This window comes from Heterodontus francisci, chromosome 2 (assembly GCF_036365525.1).
Source record: "Heterodontus francisci isolate sHetFra1 chromosome 2, sHetFra1.hap1, whole genome shotgun sequence".
Taxonomy (NCBI): Eukaryota; Metazoa; Chordata; class Chondrichthyes; order Heterodontiformes; family Heterodontidae; genus Heterodontus; species Heterodontus francisci.
Genome location: NC_090372.1, coordinates 181,463,323 through 181,483,088, shown reverse-complemented (window position 1 = coordinate 181,483,088; position 19,766 = coordinate 181,463,323). Strand labels below are relative to the sequence as shown.

At 41.8% G+C, this 19,766-nt stretch overlaps 1 protein-coding gene across 5 annotated transcripts in view; it reads left to right on the top strand.

The window, feature by feature from the left end:
- LOC137349138 (rho GTPase-activating protein 12-like) overlaps window positions 1-19,766 on the top strand; it is a 241,639-nt gene that overhangs the window by 196,943 nt on the left and 24,930 nt on the right. For 4 of the 5 annotated variants that reach the window (XM_068014554.1, XM_068014549.1, XM_068014542.1 and 1 more), the window contains 6 exons: window positions 1,729-1,827; window positions 1,971-2,073; window positions 8,420-8,539; window positions 10,504-10,602; window positions 10,943-11,020; window positions 17,943-18,077. In XM_068014554.1, the coding sequence (XP_067870655.1) occupies window positions 1,729-1,827; window positions 1,971-2,073; window positions 8,420-8,539; window positions 10,504-10,602; window positions 10,943-11,020; window positions 17,943-18,077 (634 nt within the window). The remainder of the gene's footprint in view (window positions 1-1,728; window positions 1,828-1,970; window positions 2,074-8,419; window positions 8,540-10,503; window positions 10,603-10,942; window positions 11,021-17,942; window positions 18,078-19,766) is intronic. The other variant, XM_068014532.1, reaches the window with a different exon arrangement.

Here is a 19,766-nt window from a genome sequence, read left to right as displayed (position 1 = left end):
TTTCACAGCCCTCTGATTTATGATGAGGGTACTAGGAAGCCCACTGGGTTCTGGGATTTGAGATTTAATCCAGATTAAATTGGTGAGTAAAGGTTTCCTTTTCTGGTTTTATGGTCCTACATAAAATGACTTTGAGCAGTATCAGTCTAGTTCCCAGTGGGTTTGAGACCAGGGGTAAAAATTGGCTGTCTCACTCGGAGACAACTATGACTAATGTACCAAATGAACTGTTACACACCAAGGCAATATAGGGTGCTCCTTTCAGGTTGGGATAGAGTTGATGGAGCTAAATATTTGCAATACAAGCTTTGCATCACTAACATTGATGGTCATCAAGTTTTTAGCACGAAACCTATTCTGCAGTGAGATTCAAAGCAGTAATCATTGCTTGAGCTGGTACTTTCCAGAAATACCCAGGAGGCAGCATCACCTGTTCTGCAAAACTCAATGATAGATGCTGACTAAACTGCCATTTAGCAAGGAAAGGGCTATGAGGATTGCCTTCAGAACGAAAAGCAGAAACATTAAGGTAAAGCAGCTGACTGATTGAGAGGAGAGCAACCCCAGAGTATTTCATTCTGCAGAATTGACACACAAACCCAGAAATAATGAATAATGATTTCTCTATTCAAGATTCCCAGTGAAAGCATGAGATTCACATGTGGCCTCCTATTGAAGGCATTGTGATAGAAACATAGAAAATAGGAGCAGGAGTAGGCCATTTGGCCCTTTGAGCCTGCTCCGCCATTCATTATGACCATGGCCGATCATCCAACTCAGTAGCCTGTTCCCGTGATCTATGTATACCTTGAGTACAAGGAAGCAGATTTTGAAGCCAAGGATGTATTGGGGGTCCAGATTGAAACCTGCATTTGTAAAATCTTCAAAAGGGACAACAGCAGGTGAGCTCAATGTACCCAATACAGTAGAGAAGCTGACATAAATGTTTAAAATTTGTGGATAATGCAGCTCTTTATTTGAATGAGACAGGGGGCTTTAATATAAGTTTGTATCCCCACAGTTATTTAATTTTTTAAGTTAAAGCTTGATGTAATCTGATTCAGAAATTAATTTTGCCTCCGAGATGGTCTTCACTGTTGGAATTGGACAATAATAGACAACATTTGAATCTTGAGGTTCTGTTGGGAAAGCAGGCTGCTTTTGCACTTATATGTATTGTAGAATATATTTACAGAAGTGTATCCGATTATTCTTTGCTAATAGTCTCAGTTGCCTCTTTTTGTGTTTTTTGCTTGCCTCACCAACATCCTCAACTAAAAAGGAGGCAAGCAACCTATGTACCTCAGGACTCTATCAATGTTTTTCTTAAAATGAGCCAGAGTGATTCATTCTTTAAATTTTGAAATTTGTCAGTTTGAAGAAACACCTTTTTTATGAACTTAATTTACTATATAATGTTTCAGAACTGCATAGAAGTTTGTCATTGGTCAAAACATGAATATATTATAGATTTAAATTTTATACGAGCTAGGCTGTGCTGATTTGTTAATGCCAGTTCCAGTGTCCAGTCAGTTGTTGGAAGTTTATGCTAAAGTAATGACTGGTGGTTCAAACAGGTGGAAAGAGTCAAATATTTTAGGCTTAATCTGTAAAACGAAGGCTGTCTAAGTTGTGCATAAAGTTAATGTTGCAAGTGATAGGCTAGTAATGAATAAGTGTGAACCTATATGTTTCATTCATTATGAAAATAATGTTGCTGTTTTCCAGCTGAAAACACGTCAAGGAACAGAATTACTGATTCAGTTAGACAATGATAATCTCATCAATGAATGGTATAAAGCTCTTGAGGACACTATTGGTAGTCAGGTGTGTATTCAGATTGAACATTTTGCTTTCCATGTCTTCGATTTTTACATGAGTAATAGTTTCCCTTGCTTTTACTGATTCACTGATAAACTCTTCACAATATATAAAAACTGATTTGGATCCCACAACTAATTTCATTACAGACGGTGGAGTCTGATGAAGCTGCTGAAGATGATACGCCAGAGTCTCCTGGAATTGAAAAGCATGATAAGGATAAAACTAATAAAGACTTAAAGAAATCACGTCGTAAGTCATAAAAACCCAATTTCATAAAGTTAGCCTAAATGTGCATGTATATTTTTGTTTCAGTCTACAAGATAAAGATGTGATTGATTCTCATTTATCATTTTCTCTGCAAGCACAATCTTTGCAACAGCTTAAAAAGGAAAATTGGGATTGAAATCACAGTTATGCAATATTAGTAACAAATGCATTAAGGCATTTGTGTGAAATCCTCCACAATTTTAATAAAAGCATTTGCAAGACTGGTCAATAGTTTCATTGGTATAGCAGACAAAGATATTTCATATGAAAGTGTAAACGTGCTTAATACCAGTACTGCACTAAGCTCCATTATTCCTTTGGCCATGAGTTATGTAGACTAGTACTCAACATATCTCATAAGTAAAGCACATTAATTGAGGTAAGAGTACTCATCAATTTTCAGTTAGTGAACGTGCACCGGCTTGTTGTAATGTAATTTCTACGATGACCCTGTGATAAAGGAAAGCCTTATTAAGGGTCGGTGTTTACTAGCTTTTTTCCTCCTCATCTGTACAGTAGTAATTTCACTTGCATCCGCTTTTAGTTAGGTGCTCAGTTATATAAAACTCAATGACAGAAAATGGATGTATTGTACACTAGACTGATCTTTTTTCCCCCATTCCGCAATCTGGTTATCTGTGGTTGCAGCAGTGTTTTTATGGTTGGGGGAAAAAAAGACATCCATAGTTTCATGGGGAAACAACCAGAACACCACCTTCTATGTTAAAAATTCACTATTCTACTGAGGATAATAGCAAATATTTCTTACTATATTGATAGCACTAAAGCAATCTTGGGATTGAGGAAATTGCTATTTTAAGCCATCTTATTTATTATCAGACATCCAACAGTATAAAGTAAATTAAAAATAGTTTCTTGCAGATAATTAAAACCTTGTAGATTTTTCCTCCCCTGCCAGTAACATTAAATCCACAGTTACTAAGACGCAACAGGGTAAGTTTTCCAGTTGTTGGCACTGGCGACAGAGCAGAAGAAACCTTTGTTTCACCAAGGAGGCTGTCACCAAGCTGTGCCACCTGCTTCAGCCACAAATCCACCCTCAAAACTGTGGCTGTCAAGGTCACTGTGGCTCTTAACTGTTACGCTACGTGCTCCTTTCAGGCTGCAACAGGTGACGTCAACACATCTAACATTTCGCAGTACACCAATGTCTGAGAGGTCACATTACAACAGTGTCTACACTTCGAAAGTAATTGACTGTAAAGTGCTTACGGACATCCTGAGATTGTGAAAGGCAGATTTTCTTTCTCTCTTGACAGAGTGAAGCAGCATGAGGGAGCACTAGGTTTCTCACTCATGGCAGGCTTCCCTGTGGTGCAAGGTGCCATTGATTCTCACATTGCAGTATGTGCTCCCTATCAGCAGCCTGACGTCGTCTTCAATCAAAAGTCAATCATCAATATACAGCTAGCTTGTGACCAGAGCCAGCGCATTATGCAGGTCTGTGCCCACTATCCTGACAGTAGTTATGATTTGTTTGTCCTGCGGCAGTCCTCTATGGCGCCTTTATTTCAACCAGGCTGTCATGTTACAGGATGGCTATTGGGTGATAAGGATATCCCCTCTGGACATGGCTCGTGACTCCAGTCAGGAGCCCATGTACAACTGTAGAGCTGGCCTACAACAAAAACCACAATGCTACATTATTGAACAAACAATTGACGAGCTAAAACAGCGCTTTTACAGCCTGTACCATTCCAGAGCTGCTTTGCAGTACACCCCTGAGCAGGTATCCAGGATTGTTCTCAGTTGCTACATAACTTAGCCATTAGATACAACAGCCCTCATCTTTTGGGCCTCCTTATCTCGAAAGACAATGGATACGCGCCTGGAGGTGGTCAGTGGTTTGTGAAGCAGCGCCTGGAGTGGCTATAAAGGCCAATTCTGGAGTGACAGGCTCTTCCACAGGTGCTGCAGAGAAATTTGTTTGTCGGGGCTGTTGCACAGTTGGCTCTCCCCTTGCGCCTCTGTCTTTTTTCCTGCCAACTACTAAGTCTCTTCGACTCGCCACAATTTAGCCCTGTCTTTATGGCTGCCCGCCAGCTCTGGCGAATGCTGGCAACTGACTCCCACGACTTGTGATCAATGTCACACGATTTCATGTCGTGTTTGCAGACGTCTTTATAGCAGAGACATGGACGGCCGGTGGGTCTGATACCAGTGGCGAGCTCGCTGTACAATGTGTCTTTGGGGATCCTGCCATCTTCCATGCGGCTCACATGGCCAAGCCATCTCAAGCGCCGCTGACTCAGTAGTGTGTATAAGCTGGGGGTGTTGGCCGCTTCAAGGGCTTCTGTGTTGGAGATATAGTCCTGCCACCTGATGCCAAGTATTCTCCGAAGGCAGCGAAGATGGAATGAATTGAGACGTCGCTCTTGGCTGGCATACGTTGTCATACGCCCTCATCACCACCTGGACATTAACAAGTTCAGGCGGAGGAGGATCAGCAACCACTGATCAGCAATCAGCCAATGTTGCCCAAGCTCTCAGAGACCAGCTCATTTGAAGAGTACTACAACTAAATAAGCCCACCACCCATCCACCCACAATCCTGACCACTCTTCTTAAAATTGCCATCTGATTGCCTTACTTCACTTCCAATTTATGGGGCTTGCCCTCAATTCATTACAAAGATGAATACTGCCATCAAATCAGATCAAAAAACAAATTTGACAAATAAATGCATTGACAAAAAAACTAACTAATCATCTTTGGGCAAGCCCTTAGCAGCTATGTTTAGGAGGTGGAAGGTTACTGAACTTCCATTGAGGGCACTTAGGATGGACTTGGGGTACAACCCTCAGCAACTATGGGCCTAGAGGGCCTGGTTGCGGACCACAGAATCTCTGCGTAGGATACATCGGTTTTGGCTGGCTGGTTGAGTGATGCTAGCAAGGGCCCTGGTATAGTGCTTGGAGGGTACAAGCATGCTGCCATTCTTAGAGAACATAGCAGGTGCTTCTGTTGTGGTGCCATGGCTGCTCTCCTGGGCTGGAGCCTCAGCATTGCTGGAGGTCTGCTGGAGAACAGAGTGGAGAGCTGATGTGACACCATTGAAGTCCTTTTCAACAGTGGCCCCCAAGACAGTACGAAAATGGCAACTATCTGATCTATTAAGTTGTGAGAGCTACCAGAGTAGCCCTACAAGTTTGCACGGCAGCATTCTGTGCTGTCATGGAAGTTGTTGGAGTTATAAGATGGTGGGTTGTCATGGTGAGTTCCACTGATGGAGGTAACGCGATCCGTGTTGGACAGAATGGTCTTCATGCTCTGCGGAAAGCATTGAGATAAGTTGGAGATGGACTCCTCTGTGCTACGTAACATTGTGTGCAAGCTGTCAGCAGGCTGCCTGTGCACCAAGCATTTTGCGGTGTATGTTCTTGGATTTTCTTTAGTAAACTGCTCTCGAAGTCAGCATCTGAGTCCTCTGCAGCAGAAGTAGTATTGCATTTAGTAGCACCTTTCCCAACCCATACCCCTGCCCTAGCTCCTGTACACTTGTGCCTGGTGAGTCACCATGAACAGATGTCTCCTCTAACTTAGCGTCAAGTCTACATGGTGTCAGTATTTGAGCTGGTGCTTACGAGACTAGATCAAGTGACCGTGCCCTGTTAATCCACACGCTGTGGGAATTAACATTCTCAGCAGCTGAAATGAAAGAAAGGGCTAAGGGTTAGTTTGTGATATGAGTAAGAGCAGAGAGGAAGAATTGAATGTTGAAAGCATCTGCAGTCTGTCAGGCAGAGCATGTAGGGTGAAGGAGAAGTCAGACGAGACAAATAGGATTAGATATAAAGAAACCCAGCAGAGCATCTCTTTTAGCGTCACCAGTAACCATGGCCTCCACTCTGCCCCTTCCCATCATAGCCAGGACCCATTCTTCTGGGGAAGAGAGGGTGTATAGATGGGTGTGTCCCTTTTCAGTGATCATCTGTCGCCTATGTTGTGTGCAAACCTTTTTCTGCAAGAAAGAGTGATGTGTTATTGAGAGTCTTGAGTTTACAGAATTTGGCTGCCATAGTAGGGTAGCTGACACTGTGTATGAGATGTGAGTTGTAGATTAGTGAAAGGGTTGTAATAGTAGTCAGGGTATGAGCATGAGGAAAAGGAAGTGCTGTGATTGTAGACAGTGCAGGATAGTGGGGAGGGCAATATTCTAAATGTGATGACTGTTGTAATTAGTCTGTGATTAGTGCAAGATGGTATGAGAGCAGTCTTCTTGCCTTATCAAGTTAAATCATTGTTTTTTTTTCCTGCATTGCAACCGTTTTTTGGAGCAGTGCTCCCTGCATTGACATTCTCAGCGATCTCTTCTTACTGCCTCCTCAGTATATGTCTGAAGACCTTCCTGCACCAAGGCCTTCAGTGCAGCATCAGAGAACCTTGATGCCCACCCACTCCCTCTTCAGCCATCACTCCTCAACTTGTTGCACAGAATGTGCAGCGAAAATGCATCGCCTCCTTAAGAGGTTGTAGTTGCCTTTAAGTAGATTGCTGGACTCCAGATAGTGCTTTCTCCGTTCCCCTCCCACCTTCCCTTCTCTCCCTAATAGGTGTACAGCCAATGCATTGCTGATAGCAACTTCTGCCAAAGACTAAATGCTCGCAAATGCAACAGCATGTTCATGATTTGCTGGATAGCACTATTAATCCAAAAGATGCTTGTCACCACAGCCTATTATTTGCCTCAGTTTCTCAAATGCACCTATCAAGAGCAACTACCTCATCTGTCTTAAATCATTGAAGATAAAATAAACAGAAAAAGCAAAAGAAGTATGGCTACTTGGAATCAGAAGTCACCAATCTGAATGACTCTGGTTAAATACTCTCTGGTCAGTTGATACAATCAATATCGAGCGCACTTCAGTGTCAGTTGATACCAAATATGACACAAGCCTGAGGAAACCTTCAGCTTGGTGCAAAGCCACCCTCAAAGTCTAATGACAGGGAATTTTTTTAAGACAGGTATTCCAGTTCGTTAATATCTGAGTTGGAAATACTGAGGCTTGTGGGCTATTTTTGCCAATGGAATTAGAAGCACTGGGGAAATCTATTTTATATGAAGCTGTCCTCTGTGTTAAAGACAAACATATCATACCATTAACATTAAGAAAGACTTGCATTTGTGCATCACCTTTCACGATCTCAGGACAACCCAAGCGCTTTACAGCCAATGAGGTACTTCTGAAGTGGAGTCACTGTTGTATTGTAGGAAACGTAGCAGCCAATTTGCACACAAAAAAGTGCCACAAACAGTAATGTGATAATGACCAATAATCTGTTTTTGTGATGTTGATTGAAGGATAAATATTGGCTGGAACAACTCTCCTGCTCCAGTTCCATGGGATTTTTTACATCCACCTGAAAGAGCAGGCAGGGCCTCAACTTAATGTCTCAAAGACAGCACTGCGCTGAAGTGTCAGCCTAGATTTTTGTCCTCAAGTTTCTGGAGTGGGACTTGAACCCACAACCTTCTGACTCAGAGGCAAGAATGCTACCAATTGAGCCATGAGTAACACTCTATGAACAATCATCCTACCTTATCTCAACGGTAGAATCTTGCCTTATCATTATTTTCTCACCAAGCAGATTTAACATTTTACAGCCATTTCATAAGATCATAAGAACTAGGAGCAGGAGTAGGCCGTCCGGCCCCTCGAGCCTGCTCCGCCATTCAATAAGATCATGTCTGATCTTTTCGTGGACTCAGATCCACTTACCCGCGCTCTCACCGTATCCCTTAATTCCTTTATTGTTCAAAAAGATATCTACCTTAGCTTTAAAAACGTTTACTGAAGAAGCGTCAACTACTTCACTGGGCAAGGAATTCCATAGATTAACAACCCTCTGGGTGAAGAAGTTCCTTCTTAATTCAGTCCTAAATCTGCTCCCTCTAATCTTGAGGCTATGCCCTCTTGTCCTAGCTTCACCTGCCAGTGGAAACATCCTCTCTACTTGTATCTTATCTATTCCCTTCATAATTTTATATGTTTCTATAAGATCCCCCCTCATTCTTATGAATTCCAATGAATATAATCCCAATCTACTCAGTCTCTCCTCATAAGCCAACCCCCTCAACTCCGGAATCAACCTAGTGAACCTCCTCTGCACTCTCTCCAGTGCCAGTACATCCTTTCTCAAGTAAGGAGACCAAAACTGCACACAGTACTCCAGGTGAGGCCTCACCAGTACCTTATACAGATGCAACATAACCTCTGCTTTTAAACATTTCTTAAATGTGATTTAACCATTTTGTAGTTTTGATGAATTTGTAACTTAAGCTTTATTTCTTGTGTGTTTGTTGCAGCAGTAAAATCTTCTGGTAGTATAGATAATGCAGACCAAAAAAAGACAAAAACAAAATTGAAGAAGTTCCTGACACGAAGACCAACGCTCCAAGCAGTCCGAGACAAAGGCTATATTAAAGGTAAGAAAAATTATACACCATATCTTTCCTGAAGCTATGGTACAAGTACATTGAATTTCAGAACATGACGGAAGTTATTTTTGTTGTAAACATTTGAGTGATAAGTTGCTATAGTTTTTTTTGTTTTTAATAAGTGCGTGCAATTCATTTATTCATCCTTTCTCTCAGAAAATGTCTCACTGGGTCATGCACCTTCTGCGTCCAAGCAGACAGCAGCCCGCTTAACAGGTCTCTGCCAAAGCTGCTGTTCAGCACGCCACAAGGAAGTGCACGATGTTTCCCTCCAATTCTACTCCCACCACCCTATAAAAGAGCGTAGAAGTTCAGCAGAGCAAGCAAAATAACTTGTGTCCTTCCTGTCAGTAGCATTGCGGTTTCCTGTACATACTTACTGGTCTCTAAATATGTTAAAATGTGACACTTTTGAACATTCATTTATGCATAATTTAAAAATTAAGAATACCAAAGCAGCATTCTATTCACTGAATAAGTATTTCATGGGGGTGGGTGGTGGTGGGGGTGGTGTCGGGAAGAGTGCAAGTTGCATAATATATATAATCTTTTAATTTCATTGTATTAAACACAGTGGGTCAATTTGAACATTGCTACAACAAATAAATATATCTAGCTAAATTTAGTTTAAAAAAGGTTATCAAAAAATCAAGTAAAATGAATTGTACAGTATTTGTATACTGAGTGTCACACAATGTAAAAGTATTTTGACATATGAATCATAGTTGCAAGGGCACTCACTAAGAAAATAATTATAATTAAATCCATGGTATACACAAAGCTTCACAAGTATGAATACAAAGCATGTTATTTAAAAAAAAAATACTGGCCTGGATTTTGTAGTCAGCACCATTCATCACACTTGCAGTGGCCTACTGATTTTCTTTGGCCTACTGACTTTCTTTGGCCTATTATGCTGTGATTTGCTGTTATTAGACAGCCAAAACAGCACAGCTCCCATTACAAGGGATCTGGGACCTTTGTGAACAGGGTAATAAATGGAGTGTCTTCTCAACCAATCCGATTGAAGAATCCTTACTGAGACACGCAGAGTCTAAACTAGGAAGTATAAATTAGTATATTTAACTTAATGCCAAATCATGTGCAGAAAGAAAGATGGGATTAAGAGAGTGTGATAAGGATGGGTTAGATAGGATGAAACTTTTTCCCTTAGTGGAGGATCAATAACTAGGGGGCATAGATTTAAGGTGAAGGGCAGGAGATTTAGAGGGGATTTGAAGAAAAAAATTTTCACACAGAGGGTGATTGGAATCTGGAACACACTACCTGAAGGGGTGGTAGAGGTTGGAACCCTCACAACAATTAAGAAGTATTTAGATGAGCACTTGAAACACCATAGCATACAAGGCTATGGGCCAGGTGCTGGAAAATGGGATTAGAATAGATAGGTGCTTGATGACCGGCACAGACACGATGGGCTGAAGAGCCTGTTTCTGTGCTGTATAACTCGATGACTCTAAGGGACAGAAAGAAAAACTAAAAAACATAATTTTTTAAAAATGTCCCAACAATAATCAAAATTATAAGGAATGAGTCTCCTTATTTATAAAAGTAAATTTTCAGTTCCGGATATGTTGCTTCTCAGTATTTAAGACTTGCATGCCATTAAAAATTCATTTACACTTGAATGGGCAAACCTTAACTTTTTCTGGTGTATTTAGTGGGTAAGTACCCCAACTTCACATCCTTCATGATTTTGAATACCACATCTCTAGCGAGGTACCAGTATAATGAAGCTTGTCGACGAATAGGGCAACTTGGACAGCAGCTTCCTGATTTCCGCGGTTAACTACGCATCTGTGGCCGCCGAAGTTGCTTTCTGATTTTCCCTTAATTATGGTGAACACTGTTAGCCTCACTGTTGTTCTTACCACAAAATCTAGGCCATTACATGAAATCAAATTAGTTACCTGTAACTTTTTTTTATACAGATCAGGTGTTTGGATGCAATCTAAGTAGTCTTTGTCAGAGAGAGAACGCAACTGTACCAAAATTTGTGATGATGTGTATTGATCACGTGGAGAAAGAGGGTATGGCATTCTAACAGTTGATTCTTCAAAAGACTTCTGTGACGTATTACACACAAATTGTAAAGATATATGTGAAATATTTTCTAAAATAGCCAGAATTGTTCACATATTCAAAGCAATAGTACAAAATGGCAGAAAAACTACTGTTCATAACAAAATGACTATCTCAGTGCTTCCCTTAATTTTAGTATAAATTTCAATTGATCACATTTTCCTGCAATTTATCTTTTTTGTATTGGAGCATTGGACTATAACATTTTTGGAATTCTAATTAATCACTCTAGGAGTTAGTGGTCCTTGAAGCTCTTGCCTGTTATGTTGTTTCATCTTATATCATCAGGCTTGAACATTGATGGTCTATATAGAGTGAGTGGCAACCTGGCTGTTATACAAAAGCTTCGCTTTGCAGTCAACCATGGTAAGTCATTTTATTAGCCATGTAATTTTGTTTTAAAATTACATTGTGTATACTTGGCATCTGGCAGTAGAACTTTACAGTAATGTTTGTAAAGTTGGTTAGGCACACCTTCAAGTTCAGAGTATTCAAATCTTTAATATTCACAAACTGTAAGTGAGGTGAAATGCAAGAGACATGACAGGTAGCTTGCTTTCAGGTCTCTGCTAATGATTCTGTTGATCCAACAAATGAGATGTGAAGTGACACCCCACACTCCTCAGATTTTTCCTTTTTTCCTGTACATACTTACTGGACTCTAAATATGTTACAATGTGAGTTGGTTTTAGATTTGAGAACCCTGTCAAAATCAAGAACACAGCACATAAGATTCTGGGTATAAACATGTAAAACAAACACTGCTTCTGGTAGTAATTTTGCTTTTTAACCTGATTTCCACGAAGTATTCCACAGCTGTAGGCTCAGAAAAGTTGCTTTTAAGCAGATGTGGATATAACTAACTATACCACTTATTAAATGAGGAAGAAATTGGGAGTTGACAGCAATTTACGTAAATCAAGAAAAATTTGCTGATACCTGACATATACATAAACTCTGGCTTAACATATTGGCAAACAAGAATTCAGATCACCATATTAATTGCTTTGTCTTCACTTATTCTCAAAATGTTGATGTCTTGATATCCCTAACCTCTCTGAGCTGGTGGTTGAGACCCTTCTCCATGAACTGTTGCAGTGCCAGTGATAATGGTGGTTCCTCAATGGTGTTTGAGTAGGGAGTTTCAGAATTTTGACTTAACGATGATGAAGCAACAGTGATATCTGTCCAGGTCAGGGTGATCTGTCACTTGGAGATGAACGTGTTCATGTAACATTGCCAATTTTGTCCTTTATGGTGGTAGAGGACATGGGGGAGGGAGGTTCTGCCAACATATCCTTGATCAATTGCTGCACTGAATCCCGTAGATTGCACATACTGCAGTTTCCCTTCATCATAAGGTGAGAAGTGGGGATGTTCACTGACGATTGCACGGTAATCAATTCTGTTCACCGCTGTTCAGGTAATGAGTTAGTCTGTGCCCACATGCAGCAAGACTGGACAACATCCAGGCTTGGACTGATAAGTGGGGAGTGACATTTGCGCCACCTAAGTGCCAGGCAGTGACCATCAGCGATTGAGCCTAACAGGTCTGGCAGCATCACCAGTGTACTGTTTCTTCAGTGTATACCCATGTAAGTTACACTGCAGCTGTGCGCCAAGGCTTCTTCAACAGTGCCTCCCAAACCCAGGAACTCTACCATCTCGAAGGACAAGGGCAGCAGGCACATGTGTTCAGGCTCCCCTCCAAGTCGCATATCATTCTGACTTGGAAATATATACTGCTGTTGTTTCATCGTCGCTGGGTCAAAATCCTGCAACTCCCATGTTAAGAGCATTGTGGGAGTACCTTCACCCCACAGACTGCAGCAGTTCAAGGCAGCAGCTCACCACTGCTTTTTCAAAGGCAATTTGGGATGGGCAATAAATACTGGCCTTGCTAGCGGCGCCCACATCCCATAAACGACTGAATCCATTGGTTCAGGATTAGTTGAATCATTTGGAGTTCTGGGAAGATAAGGGCTTTTCTCTTGATAAGCAGCACGGATGTTACCTGCTACTTGTCAGCCCAAATCTGGATCTTACCCAGGTTCTGCCGTAAACTAACCAGTGCTGCTTCATTATTGAAGGAGTTTTGAATGAGCGGAAAGTTGTAGAATCGTCGGCCAACATCCTGGCTGCTCACCTTATGCTGGAAGGAATGTTATTGATGAATTACTGAAAATGTACGGGCCAATGATGCTTCCCTAAAATTGTCCTGTGGCTACAATGATTGGCCTCCAATAACCACAACCATCTTCATTTGCTTCACATATGACTCCACCACTGGGGAGGTTTCCTTTTAACTGCCGTTGACCTAAGGTTCGCACACTTGTAAAGGTTATTATATTGAATAGATGATTCTGGCCTCCAAATAAGGAGGTTAACCTGGTAAATGGAAAGGGCTGGTGAAATAAGGAAAACCCACCAAAAAGATTCATAAATTGAAATATACAAAATATGAACAACTTGTAAGCAAAACATATGGAGCCATGCCATATTGCAACATTTTATAGAATTTTTCTGCTCAAACTTTCTATACCAAATAAATTACTGAATAAGAGGAAAGCATTTTTCTAACCAATTGGATGGTGATGTAATGAAGGAGAGATCCATAAATAAAACCATTCCTAGTATGGTTTAATCAATATGAATTTATTTTTGGAGAGTTAGGTGCTGAATCTTAATTCACGGTCATGAAGTTCAATGCAGAGAAATGTGAAGTGATTCATTTTGTTAGGAAGAACAAAACTCAGAACTCAGAGCATGAATCAGTAGATGGGATTGTGATATTATAGTTATTGCGGAAATGTGGTTGAGGGATGAGCAGGACTGGTAGCTCAATGTTCCGGGGTACCGATCTTTCTGGCGTGACAGAGGTGGAGGTAAGAGAGGAGGGGGAGTTGCACTATTGATGAGGGAGGACATCACGGCAGTACTTAGAGAGGATATCCCGGGGGGAATGTCCAGCAAGGCTATATGGGTAGAACTTAGAAATAAGAAAGGGGTGATCACTTTGATGGGATTATACTATAGGCCCCCCAGTAGTCAGAGGAAAGTGGAGGAGCATATATGCAGGGAAATCACAGATAGCTGTAGGAATTATAGGGTTGTAATAGTAGGTGATTTTAACTTCCCTAATATTGACTGGGACTGCCTTAGTGCTAAGGGATCAGATGGGGAAGAATTTGTTAAGTGTGTCCAGGATAGTTTTCTGAAGCAGTATGTGGATGGCCCTACTAGAGAAGGGGCTACACTCGACCTCCTCTTAGGAAATGAGGATGGGCAGGTGGTTGATGTGTCAGTGGGGGAGCACTTTGGGACCAGTGACCATAACTCTATTAGCTTCAAGATAATTATGGAAAAGGATAGGACTGGTCCTCAGGTTGAAGTCCTAAATTGGGGGAAGACTAATTTCGATGGCATCAGACAGGAACTCTCAAAAGTTGAATGGGAGAGGCTGTTTACAGGCAAAGGGACGTCTGGCAAGTGGGAGGCTTTTAAAAGTGAGATAGGAAGAGTTCAGGGCCCGCATGTTCCTGTTAGATTGAAGGGCAAGGCTGGCAAGTTTAGGGAACCTTGGTTGACAAGGGATACTGAGGGTCTGGTCAGGACAAAGAAGGAGGCATATGTCAGGTATAGGCAGCTGGGATTGAGCGAGTCCCTCGAGGAGTATAGGGGATGTAGGACTACACTTAAGAAGGAAATTAGGAGGGCGAAAAAGGGCCATGAGATTTCCCTGGCAGATAAGATAAAGGAGAATCCTAAAAGATTCTATAAGTATATTGAGAGTAAAAGGGTAGCTAGGGAGAGAGTAGGTCCCCTTAAGGATCAGTGTGGCAATCTATGTGTGGAGCCACGGGAAATGTGCGAGGTCTTAAATGAATATTTCTCGTCCGTATTTACCGTGGAGAAGGCCATGGAAGCTAGTGAGTTCAAGGGAGGGAACACCAATATCCTGGAGCATATCAACATTACAAAGGAGGAGGTGTTGGAGGTTTTGAAGCGCATTAAGGTGGATAAATCCCCAGGACCTAACCAGGTGTATCCTAGGATGCTATGGGAAGCAAGGGAGGAGATTGCTGGGGCCCTGGCAGAAATTTTTGTGTCATCGTTAACCACGGTGAGGTACCGGAAGACTGGAGGATAGCTAAAGTTGTGCCTTTATTTAAGAAGGGCAGCAGGGATAAACCAGGGAACTACAGGCCAGTGAGCCTTACATCAGTGGTGGGAAAGTTATCGGAAGGGATTCTGAGAGACAGGATTTATATGCATCTGGAAAGGCATGGTCTGATTAGGGATAGTCAACATGGCTTTGTGCGTGGGAAATCATGTCTCACGAATTTGATTGAGTTTTTCGAGGAGGTGACCAAGAGGATTGACGAGGGCAGGGCGATGGACGTTGTCTACATGGACTTTAGCAAGGTCTTTGACAAGATCCCGCATGGTAGGCTGGTCCAGAAGGTTCGAACACATGGGATCCAGGGTGAGCTAGCAAATTGGATCAAAATGGTTTGGAGGGCTTGAGTTATAAAGAGAGATTGGATAGGCTGGGTCAGTTTTTCCTGGAGCGAAGGAGGCTGAGAGGGGACATGATAGAGGTATATAAAATTATGAGAGGCATAGATAGGGTAGATAGCCAGAGTCTGTTTCCCATGGTAGGGGTGACTAAAGCTGGTGATGGGAGGCAGAGGGTGGTAGTGGAGGGTTGTTTTTCAGATTGGAGGCCGGTGACCAGTGGTGTGCCGTAGGGATCGGTACTGGGCCTTCTGTTGTTTGTCATATATATTAATGACTTGGATGTGAATGTAAGGAGCACGATTAGTAAGTTTACAGATGACACCAAAATTGGTGGTATAGTGGACAGTGAAGAAGGTTGTCTAAGGATATAGATCAACTGGAAAAGTGGGCAAGGGAGTGGCAAATGGAATTTAACGCCGACAAGTGTGAAGTGATGCATTTTGGGAAGTTAAACCAGGGCAGGACAGATGCAGTGAATGGCAGGGCCCTGGGGAGTGTTGTTGAGCAGAGAGACCTTGGGGTGCAAGTACATAGTTCCTTGAAAGTGGCAACACAGGTAGACAGGGTGGTGAAGAAGGTGTATGGCATGCTTGCCTTCATCGGCCGAGGCATTGAGTACAAGAATTGGGACGTCATGTTACAGTTGTACATAACGTTGGTTAGGCCGCATTTGGAGTACTGTGTGTAGTTCTGGTCGCCGCACTACAGGAAAGATGTGATTAAGCTAGAGAGGGTGCAGAAAAGATTCACAAGGATGTTGCCTGGTTTGGACGGCTTGAGTTATAAAAAGAGATTGGATAGGCTGGGTCTGTTTTTCCTGGAGCGAAGGAGGCTGAGAGGGGACATGATAGAGGTATATAAAATTATGAGAGGCATAGATAGGGTAGATAGTCAGAGTCTGTTTCCCATGGTAGGGCTGACTAAAGCTAGAGGGCATAGGTTTAAAGGGGATCAAAGGGGTAAATTTTTCACACAAAGAATAGTGGGTATCTGGAATGAGCTGCCTGAGGAGGTGGTGGAGGCAGGAACAGTGGCGACATTTAAGAGGCATCTGGACAGGTACTTGAATGAGCAAGACATAGAGGGATATGGAATTAATGCAGGCAGGTGGGATTAGTATAGATAGGCATTATGGTCGGCATAGACGCGGTGGGCCGAAGGGCCTGTTTATATGCTGTACGACTATGACTCTATAACGTGGAGAGACACTATAACATAACAGGTGCAATTCTAAAGGGGTGCAGGAGCAGAGGGACCTAGCTGTATATGTGCATAAGTCATTGAAGGTGGCAGGATAGGTTGGAACATTGTTAATAATATCTGAAAAGGAAGAATGTGCAGTATTATAGGGAGAAGACAATGGGAATGGCATCATGTGAATTGCTCATTAGAAGAGCCAGTGCAGACACGATGGGCCAAATGGCCGCCTCCTGTGCTGTAACAATTCTGTGATTCTGTCATCTCCTGCTAAACTTTATTGATAGGGAGGAAATGTGCACTTTAAATGCCTTGCAGAAAGAAAGCTATTTAACAGCAGTATTAACACAAAACAGCAATTTTTGCAACACTACACAGTTATATTTGTACAAATTGTGTTTTAGGCTGAATCTCAGATACAGGTGAAAATATGTACATTCCAAAGTACTTCGTGATATGACCATATCTCCGGCTATAATCAAAGAAAGGCTCGTAACTCCTGTTGAGGCCTGAGCACAAATGGAGTGTATTGCCTGTCTAGGGACCAGAAAATAGGGTTGGGAAATCTATTCCACTGAGAATCTCCCCTGTGTTTTCCATGTGGCTGTTTTCCAATTTTGGGGGCAGGGGAGATGGTTGAGAACTGTTGAGAGTCTTCCTGAGGCCCCAAAACTTTGAAAAAGGAAATTGATCCTGAAAGATATTGATTGCTTAAAATTGTGTCCGATGGCTCTCTGAAAAGCTGAATATTGGAAAGAAATATATGTTCTGTTATACCTCTCTTGGGCCTTTGTATGACCAGAGCAGTATGATGTCACTCTGTTCCAGGCTTCCATTGGGATCGGCACTACTGAAGCACTGTTGCTGGAGAGATGTGCCTGTTCTGAGCATGGAAATGACCCTGTCCCCATAATTTGGGACATGGTCTGCGTCAGTAATTGCAGGCGGTTAAGAGTCCCGCACTCATAGAGCAGGACCCTCCCCCCTCAGATTTCTTGCCGGCAGTCTTTATTTTTAAAAATAAACCATTTTATACACTATGCTTATGATTTTACTTACCAAATTTTCTGTTTCTCTCTTTGCTGCTCCACAATCATGGTACTTCCCGCATCTTTACTGGTGTTTTCAGTGCTGCTGCTTCTTTAATCCACCTGAGGCATTTATCTAACTGAACGATTAGAGTGTATCTGATACTTGTATTTGCCCGAACAATATGGCTCAGGCCCAACCACAGAAGGGGATGCTGTACTAAATTAGTATGAATTTTCCCATTTTTCATAGTCGTCTTTATGATTCATGTCAGGTTGTTATTTCTTCCCTGATTATAGGAAGAATTAACACTTGATTCAGTTTGTCCAAACCCATTTCGCATTGGACCCTAGCAACTAGCAAGAGAAAATTTTCTTTCAGTTTGGTCCAGATTTGATCACAGGGTCCCTAGATAAAAAGATGACATGCCCACAAAAAATACTACTTATTCCTCAACAATACACTTTTAAAACACCATAGTTATGAGATACTGATTTGCCTCTTACCTAAAACATGCTAATCAATTATGCCTTCCTTACAGATGAGAAGCTGGACTTGAATGACAGTAAGTGGGAGGATATCAATGTTATTACTGGGGCTCTCAAGATGTTTTTCAGAGAATTGCCAGAACCTCTCTTCACATATCATCTCTTTAACGACTTTGTCAATGCAATCAGTAAGTAAAAGTATAAATTAATATTGTCTTAATCTCATTTTAAAACTTCTTGCTACTTTACAGACGGTTTTGATCATATTTGATAGTATGTCAGCCCTGGCTCAGTTGGTAGCACTCTCACCTCTGAGTCAGAAGGTTATGGGTTCAAGATCCACTCCAGGACTTAAGCAAAACAATGCAGGCTGATACTCCAGTGCAATAATGAGGGAGTGCTGCAATGTCAGAGGTGCCATCTTTCAGATGAAACGTTAAACCGAGGCCCTATTTGCTCTCTCAGCTGCCTGTAAAAGATCCCATGATATTATTTTGAAGAAGCGCAGGGAAGTTACCCCCACTGTTCTGGCCAATATTTTTCCCTCAATCAACGTCACAAAAACAGATTATTTGGTCATTATCACATTGCTGTTTGTGCGTGTTTGCTGTCCACAAATTGGCCACGTGTTTCCTACATTGCAACTGTGACTACGCTTGGTTGGCTGTAGAGCACTTTGGAACATTTTTGTGGTTGTGAAAGGCACAAAAGGCACAATATAATTGCAGGTATTTTTATTTATATTTTCTTTCTGAAGCATTCAATATAATCAGCATTTAAGTGATCATCTAGGTACAATGATCAGATTGGAAATAGAGTTTCAAGTCGTGTGATTTTTCAATGTTGTGCTTCTGATAGAGAGTCTGACTCGCCAAGAGAGCATATGAGAAATTTGCCATTACACTATGTATGGTTTTTCAAGCCAATTATGCATAGCTTGTACCTGAATTTCTATACGTGTTCCTGACAGGTAAAACTTCACGTCAGGAGTGCAAAGTCAGAAAATTACCCCTAATGTGGAAGAACATCTCACTGATCTGTCAAACTATTTGTCATCACTTTGAAGAAACAAATTTATCACATTACACAAAACCATTCATCACCATCACGATTATCCAAATAAAGAAAAAACTGTACAATTTTCAAAAAATTATTACTCATAGACTCATTTTCACTCCTCTGAGACTTCTGATGCAAATTGGAAGTAGTCGGGAAGCAAATTGAGCGAGAATTTGGTCATTGAATGCAAAGTCACTTTCACCAGTTATAGTACCTTATGTGCCCTGTAGTTGAGTGTTGACAATGTCAACGTTAAAACAACGGAAACAGATAAAAGATAAATGTCATGTCAATGGAGGTCAAAGGGAAAACTCTAGTACGTAGTCAGATGTTCACAAATGCCGAAGATTAGTCATTGCAGCTCCAGGACATTGCTGCAGGAATCAATCAGCTACAACACTGGCATCTACCCGGCAATGTGGAAAATTCTCCAGATTTGTCCTGTGCACAAAAAGCAGGACAAATCCAACTCATTCAGTTATCGTCCTATCAGTCTACTCCCGATCATCAGCAAAGTGATGGAAGGGGTCTACGACAGTCTATCAAGCAGCACTTGCTCAGCAATAACCTGCTCACCGACATTCAGTTTGGGTTCCACCAGGGCCACTCAGCTCCTGACCTCATTACAGCCTTGGTCTAAACATGGACAAAAGAGCTGAACTCCAGAGGTGAGGTGAGAGTGACTGCCCTTGACGCCAAGGCAGCATTTGACTGAGTATGGCATCAAGGGGCTCTAGCAAAACTGGGGTCAATGGGAATCAGGAGGAAAACTCTCCACTAGTTGGAGTCATACCGAGTACAAAAGAAGATGGTTTGGT